The 14,776-nt window shown below is 44.6% G+C and overlaps 1 protein-coding gene across 1 annotated transcript in view; it reads left to right on the top strand.

Annotated features, from left to right (window-relative positions):
* ULK2 (unc-51 like autophagy activating kinase 2) overlaps positions 1–14,776 on the top strand; it is a 565,259-nt gene that overhangs the window by 417,285 nt on the left and 133,198 nt on the right. Inside the window, exons 19-21 of the mRNA XM_078679911.1 lie at positions 7,336–7,526; positions 9,744–9,853; positions 11,280–11,423. Coding sequence (XP_078536037.1) covers positions 7,336–7,526; positions 9,744–9,853; positions 11,280–11,423 — 445 coding nt within the window. The remainder of the gene's footprint in view (positions 1–7,335; positions 7,527–9,743; positions 9,854–11,279; positions 11,424–14,776) is intronic.

Genomic DNA, 14,776 nt, shown 5'->3' with positions numbered 1-14,776 from the left:
CCTTTTATTCTTCAGAGGTTGATAAAAATACGTTCCACTAAGGCAGGAGCAGTCAGCCATGATCTATCAGTAGCATCAAGAGACCCACCGAGTTTAAACATGCGTTCTACAAATACCCTTGTTCTGTTGTAGAACCTTTTTCAGGTGCCTTGGGATATTCAGGTTTTACCGGGCCACTATTGTGGCAATTGGGGTCTATTACCATTGGTGTTCTGGGGATTATACTTAGTACTGAGCCCAATAGTGAACACCAATCACACCCCTTTAGCCCTTGGCCCACAGTGTAGCAAAATGCAAAGAGCCCAAGCCCTACTCTGGAAGGTGGTGTGGGGTCGAGACTCTGAAGTCAACAAATCATTCATTTAAGTTGATAAGCTAACGTCCTGTTAGTGTTTGGTCTTTGATAGAGAAAAAATACTTTACTAGTCACATACAACTTAATACTGTACATATAGAGACCGCAACAGTCATATTATACTTCTGCAATATATGATTAATGCGGATGGTGGAGATAGCTCAGGCTGCTTTTGTTGCACAACCTTCAGTGGTGCACTAACTGCAGAATGTTGCGAACAGTTAGTTTCTTCACGGGGTTGTAAAGGACACTGGTTGTCTGTGGGAAGGTGATTTTAGCCTGGGGCAAAGCTTTCACCAAATTCTTCCCTGTTGTATAAGTTTGTTACTCCCCCGCCCCCTACGTTTGGTATCTTCCCCAGTTGCACATTACCTAATTGTCGATGTCATGCTCGACAAGACATGCAATGCCTGAGTTGTCTGTTGATCGGCTGGTTGTTGTTGCAGGCACTCAGCGTGGCTCACTGACTGAGGATGGCACTGTGCTTGCCGCTGGCCAGCCGGTGCAATCTGTGACTTTAGGGCCTGCGCATACTGGTTCAGGTCTCTGGCCGCAGCACCCCCGCGAATAAGGACTGCGTAAGGGTTGCAGTGCTCACGGTCCAGCAGATCGTGCTGATTGGGTGCAGGCCTCCCTGTCACAGTAGTGTCTCTACTGTCCCTCTGAATATTTCCGCCTGGGTGCTTCTGGGTGTATGGCATCTTCAGAGAAACTTGGATGGGGTCTCAATACACAGCACCCTCTGGTTCTTGGCTTATTTGATTCAGTTCATGCTGTTGGGGTGACTACGTGGCTTCCAGACCTCATCCGTGCAGAGTGGTGTAAGTCTTATCTTGTGGTGCAGAAGACCGCATTTGTTTGTCCTACCATTTCTCTTCTATACCCCTTCTCCTAGTTTCACTTTGCCAGAACAACCTGTGGATATCGCACTTGACAAGGAAATGTCCCACTTAGCTACTTATTACCATGAGGGAGATAGCCCTTCTAGGGAACAGTGGGGCAGGAAAGGCAGGTAAAACTCTCCAAGCTTCAAAAAGGCCCTATGACACATCCATACCTGAATGTTTGATCCACTGCAAAGTATCCCTGGAATGTCCTGGAGGAGCCCTGTAATTCACATGGATGTCTGGGACATCCTCCAGCACTCCATTTTAGGTACCACTTGGATGAATGACGAGCAAAGTGGGTGCCAGTGTGGTTATGACCACATGTTACACACTGAACACCCGTCGTCTACACACAGGAGTAATGTATCCACATGATATTAATGTCCTACATGGATGGCCAACAGACATGGTTTCTGTGGACCCACAGGCCAATAAAAAAAATCTAGAGGGGCCAGTTGATAAGTCTCTCTGGCAGAGATATCAAACAATATCTGTTATGCCACTACAGTCATATCGCTGCCACCACAATCAGTCATCTTCAAGCTGGTGAGCTGCCGGTAATCACGTCCAGTAAGGAGGGTGCACATATTGTACCGCTCCAGAACACAGATCCCTGCTCGGGGTCATAAACCATGTCACAGAAAAGCCTTCAGCACCCTGCTTTATTGTTGTGTACGGAAAGGCGCACCTGCAGATTTTGCGAGGACGAACTTGAGTTTAGGGCACACGCTTTCCAGATCCAGGCAGGAGAGTTTTCTTCAACTTTGACATATGTGTTTTTTATGATTACTTAGATTTCTCGTGATGTGTTAGTGCTGAGACATGGGCTTTCAGAAGTATGAGGGTGCTTGGGTTGTGGCTGACTCTGTCCCAGCACTTGTTGACCTTTCAGATGCAAGACCGAGATGACTGATCTTTCCACAATTCAGCCGGCCAACACCGCTAATCAGTAACTGTTCTGACATGAATGAGTCTGAACCAGCCCATGAGTGACTGACCCATACCCAGCACTAGTGGCTTTTTACAGGTCATTCTGGCATGTAGATATATTCCTTCCTCTGCCTGCCTGCGGTAATGCTAACCCGAAGGTTTGTGCTCCAACTCTGCCCAGGTGATTCTGACGATTGAAGAAATAGGGGCAGCTAGGTTAGCTCAGTTACTGCACCAAATAATGAAGTCACACATATATTTAACACCAGTATTGACCTCCTCAAATGACCAGCTGCCAAATGGTCACAACTCATACATGAAGGAACACAGATGATGAGAGGCAACACCTAAGCAAGGAAGATCAATTAGGACATCAAATCAACTATTAGGGTAATTTCCAATATTATTCGAAGAGTCCAGTGTTGCTTGAATGTGTCTTTTTTTTATTTTTTCTCTTTCAGTCTTGAAAGTATAGCAGACAGGCGCAACCAAATTTTTCGTCCCAATCAACGGCTTCTTCTGGGCAAAAAAAAGTCTTGTTTTGGTAACAATAAAGTTTGTTAGCAGCAAGGTCATATCAGGGTCCGCAGGTCCAGCGTTATCCAAATCACGTCAGTTTTATGTGTGATCAACCGCTTATGGTGAACCAACATGTGTCCTGGTTCGCACAAGCGAGTAATAGATTCTGGAAGCAGTAGTCCTGCCTGAGAAGTACTTTGTTCGGCAGTGCCGTCCGGCTCGCCTCGCTTATATGTTGCCTCTCCTCTTCTGTGTTCCTGATTCTGACAGATGATTGCAATGCTGTCTAGTTTCCCTGTAACATGTGTGACAGTGTGACACGTTCACCCAGTCTGGGCTTTTCAATCAGCAGCCCTAGGCTCTGTGGGACTGACTACAAGTTCACTTTTTAGGTCTCGCCTGTCGATGCGCATGCGCATCGAGCAAGCGAGACTATAGGGGCTCATCTACTCTTTATCTAACTTGCAAGGAATCGTGGCGATTCCTTGCAGTGCCCGTGACTTTTAAGCTCAATGCGCATGTGCATTGAGCTTAAAAGCGCGTGCACAGCCGCCCGCATTCCTCCGACACCTTTGAAGTGAAGCTTAGCTTCACTTCAAAGGCCCGGCTTCTTCACACCCACATGCCGCTCTGCCCCGCTCCGCCCCCTCCCCTGAGTCATCCTGCCTGCCCCTTCCCGCCGTGTCGCATTTCTCCTCCCCCCTCCCCTCTCCCCTCTCTTCCCTCCGTCTTGTTTTCTTTGATGCTGGTATTTCCATATCTGGCAGCTTCCTGCCCTCACCCCACGCACGCTGTTTATTTATTTATATTTAATATGCAGGAGATCTCAGTTTATTTAATTTATAATTAATGATGCCGCCCACGCTGAGGCTCGAACCCTGTTCTCCTTCTCCAAAGTCGGCATCGTTATATGTTGAGCCACCTCTTCGCACCGTTTGTTTGTGCTGACTTTCTTGCTCTGCCGCTGCTGGCAGCGGCATTGCGCTTGGAGGGAACATGTAATTGACCCGTCTCGCTTCTTTTCATTTGAATTTTTTTTACATTGTCTCCTTCCTTCCGCCCCTCGCAGTTTGTTTTCCTTGCACCGTCCCTTCTTACAGTCCCTTTAACCATTTTGGTGTTGCTCAGCCCCAACTAGCATGTTATTGTCAAGCCTCCAAATATGCAGCACAAACACGACGTACAAAGAGATTAACGTGTTGCCTGGAGCACATTTCGGGAATAACATTAAATGAAAGCCCAAACCCGCTTTACCGCAACTTGCTTTCACTTGTTGTCTTTGTTTCCAGTGCTATTTTAGAGCTTTGTGCAAACTACACTCTCGTTATTTTGCTGGTAATAACTTTGAGGGAATAGCGTATTTTTGTTTTTTAAATAGCTGGCAGCTTCCTGCCCTCACCCCACGCACGCTGTTTATTTATTTATATTTAATATGCAGGAGATCTCAGTTTATTTAATTTATAATTAATGATGCCGCCCACGCTGAGGCTCGAACCCTGTTCTCCTTCTCCAAAGTCGGCATCGTTATATGTTGAGCCACCTCTTCGCACCGTTTGTTTGTGCTGACTTTCTTGCTCTGCCGCTGCTGGCAGCGGCATTGCGCTTGGAGGGAACATGTAATTGACCCGTCTCGCTTCTTTTCATTTGAATTTTTTTTACATTGTCTCCTTCCTTCCGCCCCTCGCAGTTTGTTTTCCTTGCACCGTCCCTTCTTACAGTCCCTTTAACCATTTTGGTGTTGCTCAGCCCCAACTAGCATGTTATTGTCAAGCCTCCAAATATGCAGCACAAACACGACGTACAAAGAGATTAACGTGTTGCCTGGAGCACATTTCGGGAATAACATTAAATGAAAGCCCAAACCCGCTTTACCGCAACTTGCTTTCACTTGTTGTCTTTGTTTCCAGTGCTATTTTAGAGCTTTGTGCAAACTACACTCTCGTTATTTTGCTGGTAATAACTTTGAGGGAATAGCATATTTTTGTTTTTTAAATAGCATGCACGAAAACAGTATAATTTCAATTTGCACCACTTATTTCCCATGTTTGTGTCAATGTAAAAATCGACCCTGCACACCCAGCACCAGGGCCGTGTGCCTCAATGATGCAGTACACGCACCAGTAACTGAAATATGACGAAAGACTGAAAGGAGTAGCTACAAGCTGTGCTCTAGTTCTGCTCTCCAAAAAATCAGCAAAGAAACAAGCAATTAAGAACATTTCATTGAAGAAACCATTGAGCAGGAAACAGAAGGAAATCCTACAGAAAGAATCCTAGAGAAAGAAGCTTGAGGTATGTAAACACTTTTATTATGCAAAGGACGTCAATTTCAGGATGCTCAGATGCTCTCATTGGAGTGAAGCGATGGCTTACGTTGAATGAAGAAGCAGCTCTGAGCACTTCAAGAACAGCTGTAGTTTACCACAAGGCACAGAGGCTCTGGCAAGCTTGCATAATGTGGCGGTAGTCCACATCTCGTCATCTAGTGCCCCTCCCTCTGACCACATTATAACACGTTTGTGCCGAGTTGGCTCTATGGTTTATGCAGGAATGAAAAGAAACAAGTAAAATGCATCAGAGATGAGAAAATAAAAAACAGCGAATCTTTCGTACTAAAAAGATGTATGTGAAATAGTTACGAATCTGTTAAAATATGAGCGACAATCCTCAAGTCATCCACAACTTACACTGGTGCTGTTCACTGAAGGGTTCACACTCTGCTTATTCAATTGTTGGCCTCTTGCTGAGATGGTGAATAAAAAGCTATTTAGTGTTCATTTGTATTAGAGCATGAATTACAAGATCAGCGAGTAGTAGTGAGACCACCCAACAATTCTCCATCAGTTGGCAAGTAAGGGGCCATTCTAAAATGGCAACACCCAGATCCTGGACTGCCTAACTCTCGGCCCACCCATAGTATAGTCTGGTAAAGATGATGCTCACGAGTGCCTGTGCAGCAACAAAAAATATCAAAAATGCATAATCTCGCCGGCGCTGAACTATGGATCGATAATTATTTGTCAAATACATTTTTAAAACATAAATGTTCCTCTAAGGCACATGGCAGATGCTATCTGTAGCCTTGAAAGTCCATAGGCCCTGAGAAGTGAAAGGTGATTGGTGAGGGCAAGTTGTGCTAAGACATACTCCTAAGCTTGTGTGCTCACCCTCACCCTCAAACCTTCACCCTCAACCCCTCACTCACCCTCACTCTCACTCACCCTCACTCAGCCTCAACTACTCTCACTCACCCTCAACCCCTCACCCTAACTCACCCTCACCCTCACTCACCCTCAACACCTCACTCACCCTCACCCTCACTCACCCTCACCCTCACTCACCCTCACCCTCACTCACCCTCAACACCTCACCCTCAACCTCAACCCCTCACCCTCACTCACCCTCACTCTCACTCACCCTCAACCCCTCACCCTCACTCACCCTCACTCACCCTCACTCACCCTCACTCACCCTCACTCACCCTCACTCACCCTCACTCTCACTCACCCTCAACCCCTCACCCTCACTCACCCTCAACCCCTCACCCTCACTCACCCTCACCCACTCTCACCCTCACCCTCACTCATCCTCAACCCCTCACCCTCACACAGTGCAATAGGTCTCAGACCATTTCAGTTAGAGCTTTAAGAAATGTTTATGGCTTTTTTTATTTGTAATTCTTTAGCATTGGCTACAGGAAACAAAAATGCTAAACATTTACAAAAAAAAACCATAAACAATTCTAAAAGCACTAACTCTAATGGTGCGAGACCTATTGCATTTCCAATGCTTGTTTAACATTAAGTTTGGCTTCAGAGTTTCACAGTGTTATTTGCTGATATGGTAGAGCACACTGTGGATATCGCACTTGGTTTATAACTCTAAGCAGACATTATTTGGCAATTATATAGCTCAACATTGGCCATTAATCTTGCTGTGACTTACTGCTTCCCAACTCTTTCTACGGTTCAGAGGCAGATGCGGAAGAGTCAGTCATTCCTGCAGTAGTATTATAGTGCAAAGTATTAGCAGGGATGGTATGTTCATCCTAAAGGCATGTTTACTAAAACCAACTCAGGGGACTCCTTTGAAAAGAACCCTGATACACAAGCGTGTGTTTTTTTACTGTTCATGGGATAACAGACGCTATTAATATCTGTTACATTTACATGCAGGTCAAAGCCAACATAAGGATGCCCTTAGCAAATATTAGGCGTGGGAGGACAGTGGATTTATTAAGGCTCTGCATGTGTGTAAAACACCGCGTGCCCTTTAAGACTGCACTTAAGATGTGTTGTTTGATGTTTGTAAAAGTCTTTTAGCCAAGTAAGGACAAACTATTCATGTACCGTGGGTACAGTCCTGATTTCAGGCTACAGTGTGAATAAGGCTAACACTTTCAAGTCAATGCAACTGCAACTAGAAGCTAGTAATAATATGCAACTGCAAATCTACCGGGCAGCTCCGCTTTATATGGGGTTAGCGGGATGCTCTGTTTTTTATTTCACAATGCTAGATATTAGAGAGACCCTGATGAGCACCGTTTTGTGAGGAAGTGGAAGTTAGAGGTTTTCATTTTCAGTGAAATTGTGCAAAGTTTTGCCATTTAAAGGTTATCCTAATTAAATGCCTTGCATTGTCTAGGCAACGGCTCCCTGCAAGATTCCGAAAACGCAGGCGTCTTCAAACTTACTGGCGTTGGCAAGATGCCAGGGCGTGGGGGATCCCGCTTCCTCGAAGGACATGCCAGACCAAAGGGACTTCTCACACTTTCTCTGTGCCCATGGAGCAGAGAGGCACGCATCTGGTGAATACTGCAAGACAACGTTTGGGAGGTAAGGACACTTTCCCTTTCTGACCCCACTTGTGAAGCTGTTAACCGGCCTGCTCACACCTTCTTGACCAATAAACTGCCCAGTAACCTTCAGGGCTCCTGCCACTCAGCTGCTCTGAGAGGGAAGGTTACGTGTCACTTGGATATCACAAAACTCCAGAAAATGATAGCAAACCTGCAGTTTCACTACGGAATTATCACAAGGTAGACCTAAGTAGTCAACATATGGCAGAAGAGATCCCAATTCTTTTAGTGTTCCTATGTTTGCAGAGAAGGCCTGTAGTAAGTGGCCCTGTAGCGAGACGTCTTGTCAGACTTTTGAGTAAATTTTAGGGATGCAGAGTGTGTGGTAGAAATGAATGTCCGCACAGTGTCCTTCTAGCTGCTTTGTCCAGTGGTTGTCTGCGCAGCTTCTGTTTGTGTGCTGTGTCATCAGACACACTTCCCCCTTGCTTTGTCTGTTGGTGTGATGTAACTCGGGAGGAAATGCAGCAGGTTTTTGTTTGCTGAGATCACTGTTTTTCGGTGGTAACCATGTAGGTGTCCGCATGGCGGTCTCTCGGTGAGGGACAGTTATTTTGAAACCTTTGAGTTTTGCAATCCGTGTGCTTCTGGGCACAGGATCAATTCTGTGTACACACTTCTAAGGTTCACTGCTGATTTTAACTTAGGCTGTATATGGGGGTTAGCCCTTTTCAGAGCACAGACTGTGACGCAGCCGTTAATTCTTGTTGTGGGAAAAACCTCAGACAGCTGGTGTGTGGAAGTGCCCTACGAGGAGTTCGGTGCTAACCTTGGCCTTGTGGTGTTCTTAATCCGTACAGTTTCTGAATTCAGCTTCTCAGTGCTTTTGATGCTAATTATTCTGGGCAGAGAATGAATTTGGGAATTCTGATGGCTGTTTCCTAGTTCACATTACTGTTCTGGCATGGTTCAATTTCAGTGGAAGGCAGATTTGATATGCTGATCATTGGGAACACTTTTGGAATAGATTTGCAGCGTTAATTAAATAATGCTTTGTATCATGAATAAATGTATAAATATTGTTAGTTTCTGTTTAAGGTTCCGCTCCGTTAACACTGGCTTAGCATATCGGGAAACCTGAATTCAGATATACTGTATCGCCTACAGTGGATTGTGTTATCTTCCATTTTTAAAGAGCCTGTTTGTAGCTGAGCTGATCCTATCATACATTTTGCATGTGTGATGCTTTTTGTGGACAGAGAAGTAGGTAGAAATTGTGCAATATATTTGCTAGACTGGTCCCTACTTAAGGAGCAGTGTCAGTGGAAATGTGAAGGTGCAGTGTTGGTGGAAAAGTGAAGACCTGATATGTCAGTGATGCAGTATTTTTCAAAAATATCTCCTCTCGATGGATGTTTGCAGTGGATGCAAACATTCCAATACTGTCCCATGTGCTGAATTGATCAATATACTTAAGGGTGGAAAGCCAGAATCTGAGATCAGGTATTTATTTACAAGTGACATGACACGAGGCTTCTGGCAGATGAGGGCCTGGCGGTGCTGTTTTCTAAGGTACATTATGTTATGTTACTATAGTTTTGTATAGCGCAAATCAGCACTGGTCTCTAAGCGCTTTTCAAAGAAAGAAACACAACACACTGCCACCGATGGACCACCCACGACCACAGAGCGGTTTAAAGTATAGAGGACAGTAGCGCTGGCTCCCCTTGCAAGGTTGTCGGTAACTCGTTCCAAATTTGCGGAAGGAGGACCGACAGAGCTCTGCCACCCTTTGATTTAAGATTAAATCTCTGTGGAGTTAGTTTGCATGCTTTGGAGGAGCGCAAGTCTCTGCCCGGGATGTACTTTCTCAGACGATCTTTAATGTATTTGGGGGCTTCGCCATAGATGGCTTTATGGGCAATGCAAAGACATTTGAACTGTACTCGATGTTCAATGGGCAGCCAGTGCAGCTTCCGTAGAAGGGGGGTCGCTCGAGTTCTTACCTTTTCTAAAGATTGTGGACGTCTTTCCACGAATGAGCAGTACTTTAAAGGTTCTGGGTGTATAGAACATAAACTTGAATCTCAGTCACTGAATCACACACTTGGATCCCTTCATCTGTTTGCTATAGGGCAACGCTGCGGAAGATTTTAGTTGGTCTCCCCTTTACAAGTGTTAAGTTGCTCAGTCCCTAGCATGCATGAACCACCTCTACTGGGTAAGTAAAATATTCTCTTGTTTTTCTGCACAGGTCAGTGAGCGCAGGGAAACTGTCAGACCAGCAGGCCAGACCATCGCTGGGTGTCCATTTTTATCAGGGAAGCAACGACAGCCTCAACGCCGAACGCCCAATGGACACAGGTAGGGCCTGCTCATCTCCTTCTAGGGCCAGTAAAGGTGCAATTCCCCATTACCTTTTCGGCTCCTTTGATCATAAAAACCCCCACCCACAAAGGTTTCATTTTTAAATTATTGGAGGGCCCTGATGGCATGGGCTTATTGCTTCACTTGGAGAAATTGAAAGTGGACACGGCAAATAGTCTTATGTTCAAATTATTCTATGGCTGAAGTTGTACCGACATCATTTACATCGCTTTAAACTTTCCTTGTGAGAAGTATAGTGGCTTGAATGGGTTTTGTCCATGCTGGGTGATTTCAAGCCCTCTATTATTTGGTTAAACGGTTAACATTATCTTGGTACATGCTCTTTATTTCCCTTTGCAACTGTGTTCAACTGTGACTTAAGAGCACCTAGACGCACCGCCTGGCGGCACAGCCGGTCTTCTGAAATATTGGTTGTGTGCGCTCACTGCAACCGTGGTACAGGCTATTGTCTGATATGTGGATTTTCTTCTGAAAAGTGTTCTGGAACGAGAATGTCTTCCAAAAATATCAGACTAGATTAGCTGCAGAGCTTGACTAGCTATTAATTGACAAATTAATTTATATTTCATCAGAGTAGCTTTACAAAGGGTCTCATTACGATTGGAGAATGACCATATGGGAAAGTCACCCCTGGGTAAATCCCTTACCAGTTTGACAGGTTAGAATGGGGAATCACTTGCTAATTTCCACCACTGTCCAGTGACTCTTAGAGGAATTTAAATGGGGTAAAACTCGAGGATTAGTAATAACTCACATCTTGGGGCACTATCTGTGTGCAGCAGAGGGCAGATTGCGGCCCTTCTTCCTATGTTCCCACCGCTAGTGTGAGATCTTGAGTTACGAATTCAGTTGGCTCTCTTTGGCTGCAATTCATTTCAACTCCCCCTGGCAGGGATGGAAAAAGAGTAAGAACAAAATAATTGTTCCGGAGGGTTCCTGCTATTAACGAGTATAATACGTAGGGTCTCTCAGCGTAAAGACACACATTGTATTATTGCAATGTTATTATAAGATAATCATAATCATTCTCCATCAGGGCAGTCAAATGTTCCACAATAAATCGAACATTTCAGGTTCAGTGTGTTTTTCTTCTTCTTTAGTACAGATAGGTGCTGATGCTGCAGTGTATGGGAACCTGTCACTCTTGGCTCTGCTGCCACCTTGTGGCAGGATCTAGAAAGACTTATTGGTGTCACTACAAGGCGTACCATATGGCCTAAGGAACACCTTGCCCAAACTCTCCCCTGACCTTTACTTAGCAGTAATGTATTCCTTTTCACCTGCCATCCTGGAGGTCTGAGATTTTTTTAGGGGCTTACACCGGTAGTCGTGTAATTTAATGGACATGATTTCAGACAGCTACATGATTGCTGAAAATCCTTTTTTCTCACAAATTTTGTAGGGTGTTGCGGCAGTGCGATGGGGACTCCCCCAATGACAACAGGAACAAACCCCAAGGTGGTGATGTTTACAGTGGGGTCCCCGCCCAATAGCTCCACGCCTCCCACCTGCACCCACATGGTCATGAGAGCGAGGACAACTTCTGGTAAGACAAGGATCATGCTATGTTTCAGCGCAGAGGCAGAAAGGGATGTCACGTGAACTCAGTGACAGCCTTTGTCAGTGTAGGCACTTGCCCCTGACAGACAGATAGAGCTAGGGGTAGTCTGCCACGTGTCAGGCTTTGCCTCCAAGCACTTGATGCTGCCACCTGCCCTTCCTTTCAGAGGCAGGACATTTGTCTGGGAGTGAGTGCTCACTACTTGCAGACTCCTGGGGTCATTAGTTGGTGAGCTCCAGAGGTGCCACTATAGGAGCGTGGGCTCCAGCATTGTGCTTGCTCGGTTATGCAAACTGTGTATACCTTATACATAAAACCTTAATTGTAAAAGGCACGTTTCGTTACGTCACGGGTATATATGAGGCATAATGTCACTCTGAGCTCTCCTCTTTCATTGTACAGTTCACCATTTCTTTTGGGGATGGTATTGGGTTACAAGGTCCAGTTCTCCCTCCCTGTTGGGCAGTACCCTTTCTGTTGTGAGTGGATCGCTCCTCAGGTTTAGGACCTTCTATGCCTCCGTATTAAAATTTGTTAAGGGGTGAGCGCTTCCTCCCAATTGATTTGAATATATCATTGTTCCTTTATCCCGATATTCTGCACTGTAATAAATATGAATACCGCTTCTTGTCTGTTGTTTCAGAATGTATTCACATCATACATAGAATGTTTCACAAGTAGACAGATGTCGAGGCAGCCGACACGTGTTTCCCCCCCATTGGTCCATTAGCTGGGGCTTTCTGAAGGCTGCAGGAGATATAATGGGATATAGTAAGTCATAAATTGCTACTGGGATCAACTGAGTCTATCACCCAGTGCAAAGTGAGGGAAGCAAAGGCAAAACACCTGTATCGTGTACCATGAGGATATATCTAAGTAGGTGCTTCAATTGGCAAATACGAACGATGTATTGCGATTAAAAAAGGTGCGGCCAGTTGGTTGCAATCCAGGATAAGTCGGGCTGATAGCTTTTTGATCAAAGTAATGTTAGAAGATGGAGCTGGCAGACTCGATATTTTCATCGAGTTAGTAATGTCAAATGGTTAAAGCAGTCCAGGTCTTATGTGGTCAAAACTGTAAGGCCCCATAGTTGATGGTTAGCATGCTTATCCCGGTGGGGATGGCCGAGTTTCAGGAGTGGTGGTTACTGGTGAGGGCATTGGGTTTGACATATTTATGTAACATTCTTGTCAACACTAGCATATGTATATAGATAAGACAAAGCAAGATACTCCTAGGTAAAACCGATCATCAACAATGAGGCAGACTCAGATTATAAATGTCCCACAGTGGTCTGCGATACTCACAGATTTTCCGTTCTGTCCATGCTACAAGTATGCCTTGTTTTTTGCAATGTTTTTAATACTATCCCATTTCAAGTTTATCTGCTATATATATTGCTTTAGTTTTGTTCAAATGTAGCGTACTAAGCCGATCTAGCACACTGCCACAAGTGTTTCTCGAGGAACGTTTGTAACAAACACTGCCTCATTCTTGCCTCGGCCTTTGATAAGATCATCTCTTTTCAAAGGAACTATAATTCCACTTATGGTATCAATGCCCCTTGGTATACGTCAGCTCTTAGAACGGAGAAGTCATTATGTAAAAAATTGAAAGACAGTGAAGGTGTTAAAAAAAAATACTTGTGACAGGGAGCTGTATTGAGGGGCACTTACATGCTACCATCATAACATAAAGATAGCTCGGAAACTATACATCTCAGATCAAATTTCTTAGTCGAAAAACACTTAAAAAAAGTTCTTTAAAGTCCTAAATGATTTTGTAAACCCTAGAGCGTGTTCTCCAGCCATCCAGCAATCTCAGTCTCTTTGTGATTCCTTGGCTAATCACTTTGAGGAAAAAGTCATTATGATCTATTAGAATTTTCCCTGTCACCTGGAAGAGACTGGGTGTTCTTTACTTCCTCATGTCTATGGCGTCCCTAACTTGAGAAAGTTCAAAGAATTCTCCTTGGAAGAAATACGGATGACTCTTGTCTCAGCCAAATCGGGTTCTTCTCTGTATATTTGTCCCCCCAAGATCACTGTTGCTCTCGCCTGTCAGTTGACTCCTGCCATACATTCGATATTCCATCTTTTGGTAAACTCTGGAAAAATCTCTACCACTTGGAATGCAGCCCAGGTAAGGCTGATTATAAAAATAAATAAAAAAAAGGCTAATCTAGCATATTCAAACCTCTCTAATTATCGTCTAATCTCATAGCTTCCTTTACTGGGTAAGCTCTTGGAAGGACTAATTAACAAACAACTTTTAGAGTTCCTTGAGGCCAGCAACATCGTAGGCCCATCACAATCGAGTTTCAGAATTTCCCACAGCACTGAGACCATATTAAAGGTTTACTAGATGCAAATATACCAGCTATGATAATATTGCTCGACCTGTCGGCTGCTTCTGATACAGTGTCCCATCCCAAACTATTATATAGTCTACAAGAGATTGGCATTCATGGGCAGCCCCAAACTGGCTTTGGCGATTTTCTGTCCAACAGAAACAAAACCATCTTTTAAATTTCGTACCATTTTACTAGACAAAGGGGTACCACAGGGCTCTTGTCTTAGCCCACTGCTCTTCAACATATTGCAAGAGCCTTCAGTTTCGAGATCATTACATATGCAGATGATGCACAGCTATTAATCTCCTTTGAGAAAACCCTAGGCAAAACAAAACAATGTTTTTTAGATGGGCTGGCAGCAGTTGCCACATGGATGATAGAAAACGGTCTCCAGCTGAATGCGGACAAAAACGGAGATTATGCTGTTTGGCAAGGTGCAACAAATTGGACTGGTGGCAGGCTGAACGTGGAATTGCTCCTAAACCCAAGTGGGCGGTTAAGAACTTGAGAGTTCGCCTGGACCAACCTCGTACAGTGAAAGAGCAGGTGATGTCTACTTCAAGTTCCTGTTACCATATCATGCACTTGTTGAGAAGAGCCCTCCCTGTCCTTCCACTTTCTGCAAGGAAAAAGATGGTCCAGACCCTTGTGATTAGTTGCTTGGATTACTACAACATGTTGCTGGCTTCAGCAAACAAGACGTTGCTTTCAAAATTACCGGTGGTGCAGAACACCGCTCCTCGCCTCATTTGCAATTCGCCAACTGGGCCACGTCCGTCCCCCCTTCTTCAGACCTTGCATTGGCTTCCAATTTGGAAGAAAATCATTTTTAAATGATGTCTTACAAATAAAGCCTTACCAGGTACAGGCCCAGCTTACTTGGGTACCACACTTAGACACTATTGCCCACCAAGACTTTTGAGATGTTTATTGTTTTTTTGTTGTTGCAGAGTTTTATATAGCGCGAACTAGACCCGAACCGAAT

This window comes from Lissotriton helveticus, chromosome 3_1 (assembly GCF_964261635.1).
Source record: "Lissotriton helveticus chromosome 3_1, aLisHel1.1, whole genome shotgun sequence".
NCBI classification, from domain to species: Eukaryota; Metazoa; Chordata; class Amphibia; order Caudata; family Salamandridae; genus Lissotriton; species Lissotriton helveticus.
This window is presented reverse-complemented; position numbering and strand designations above follow the sequence as displayed.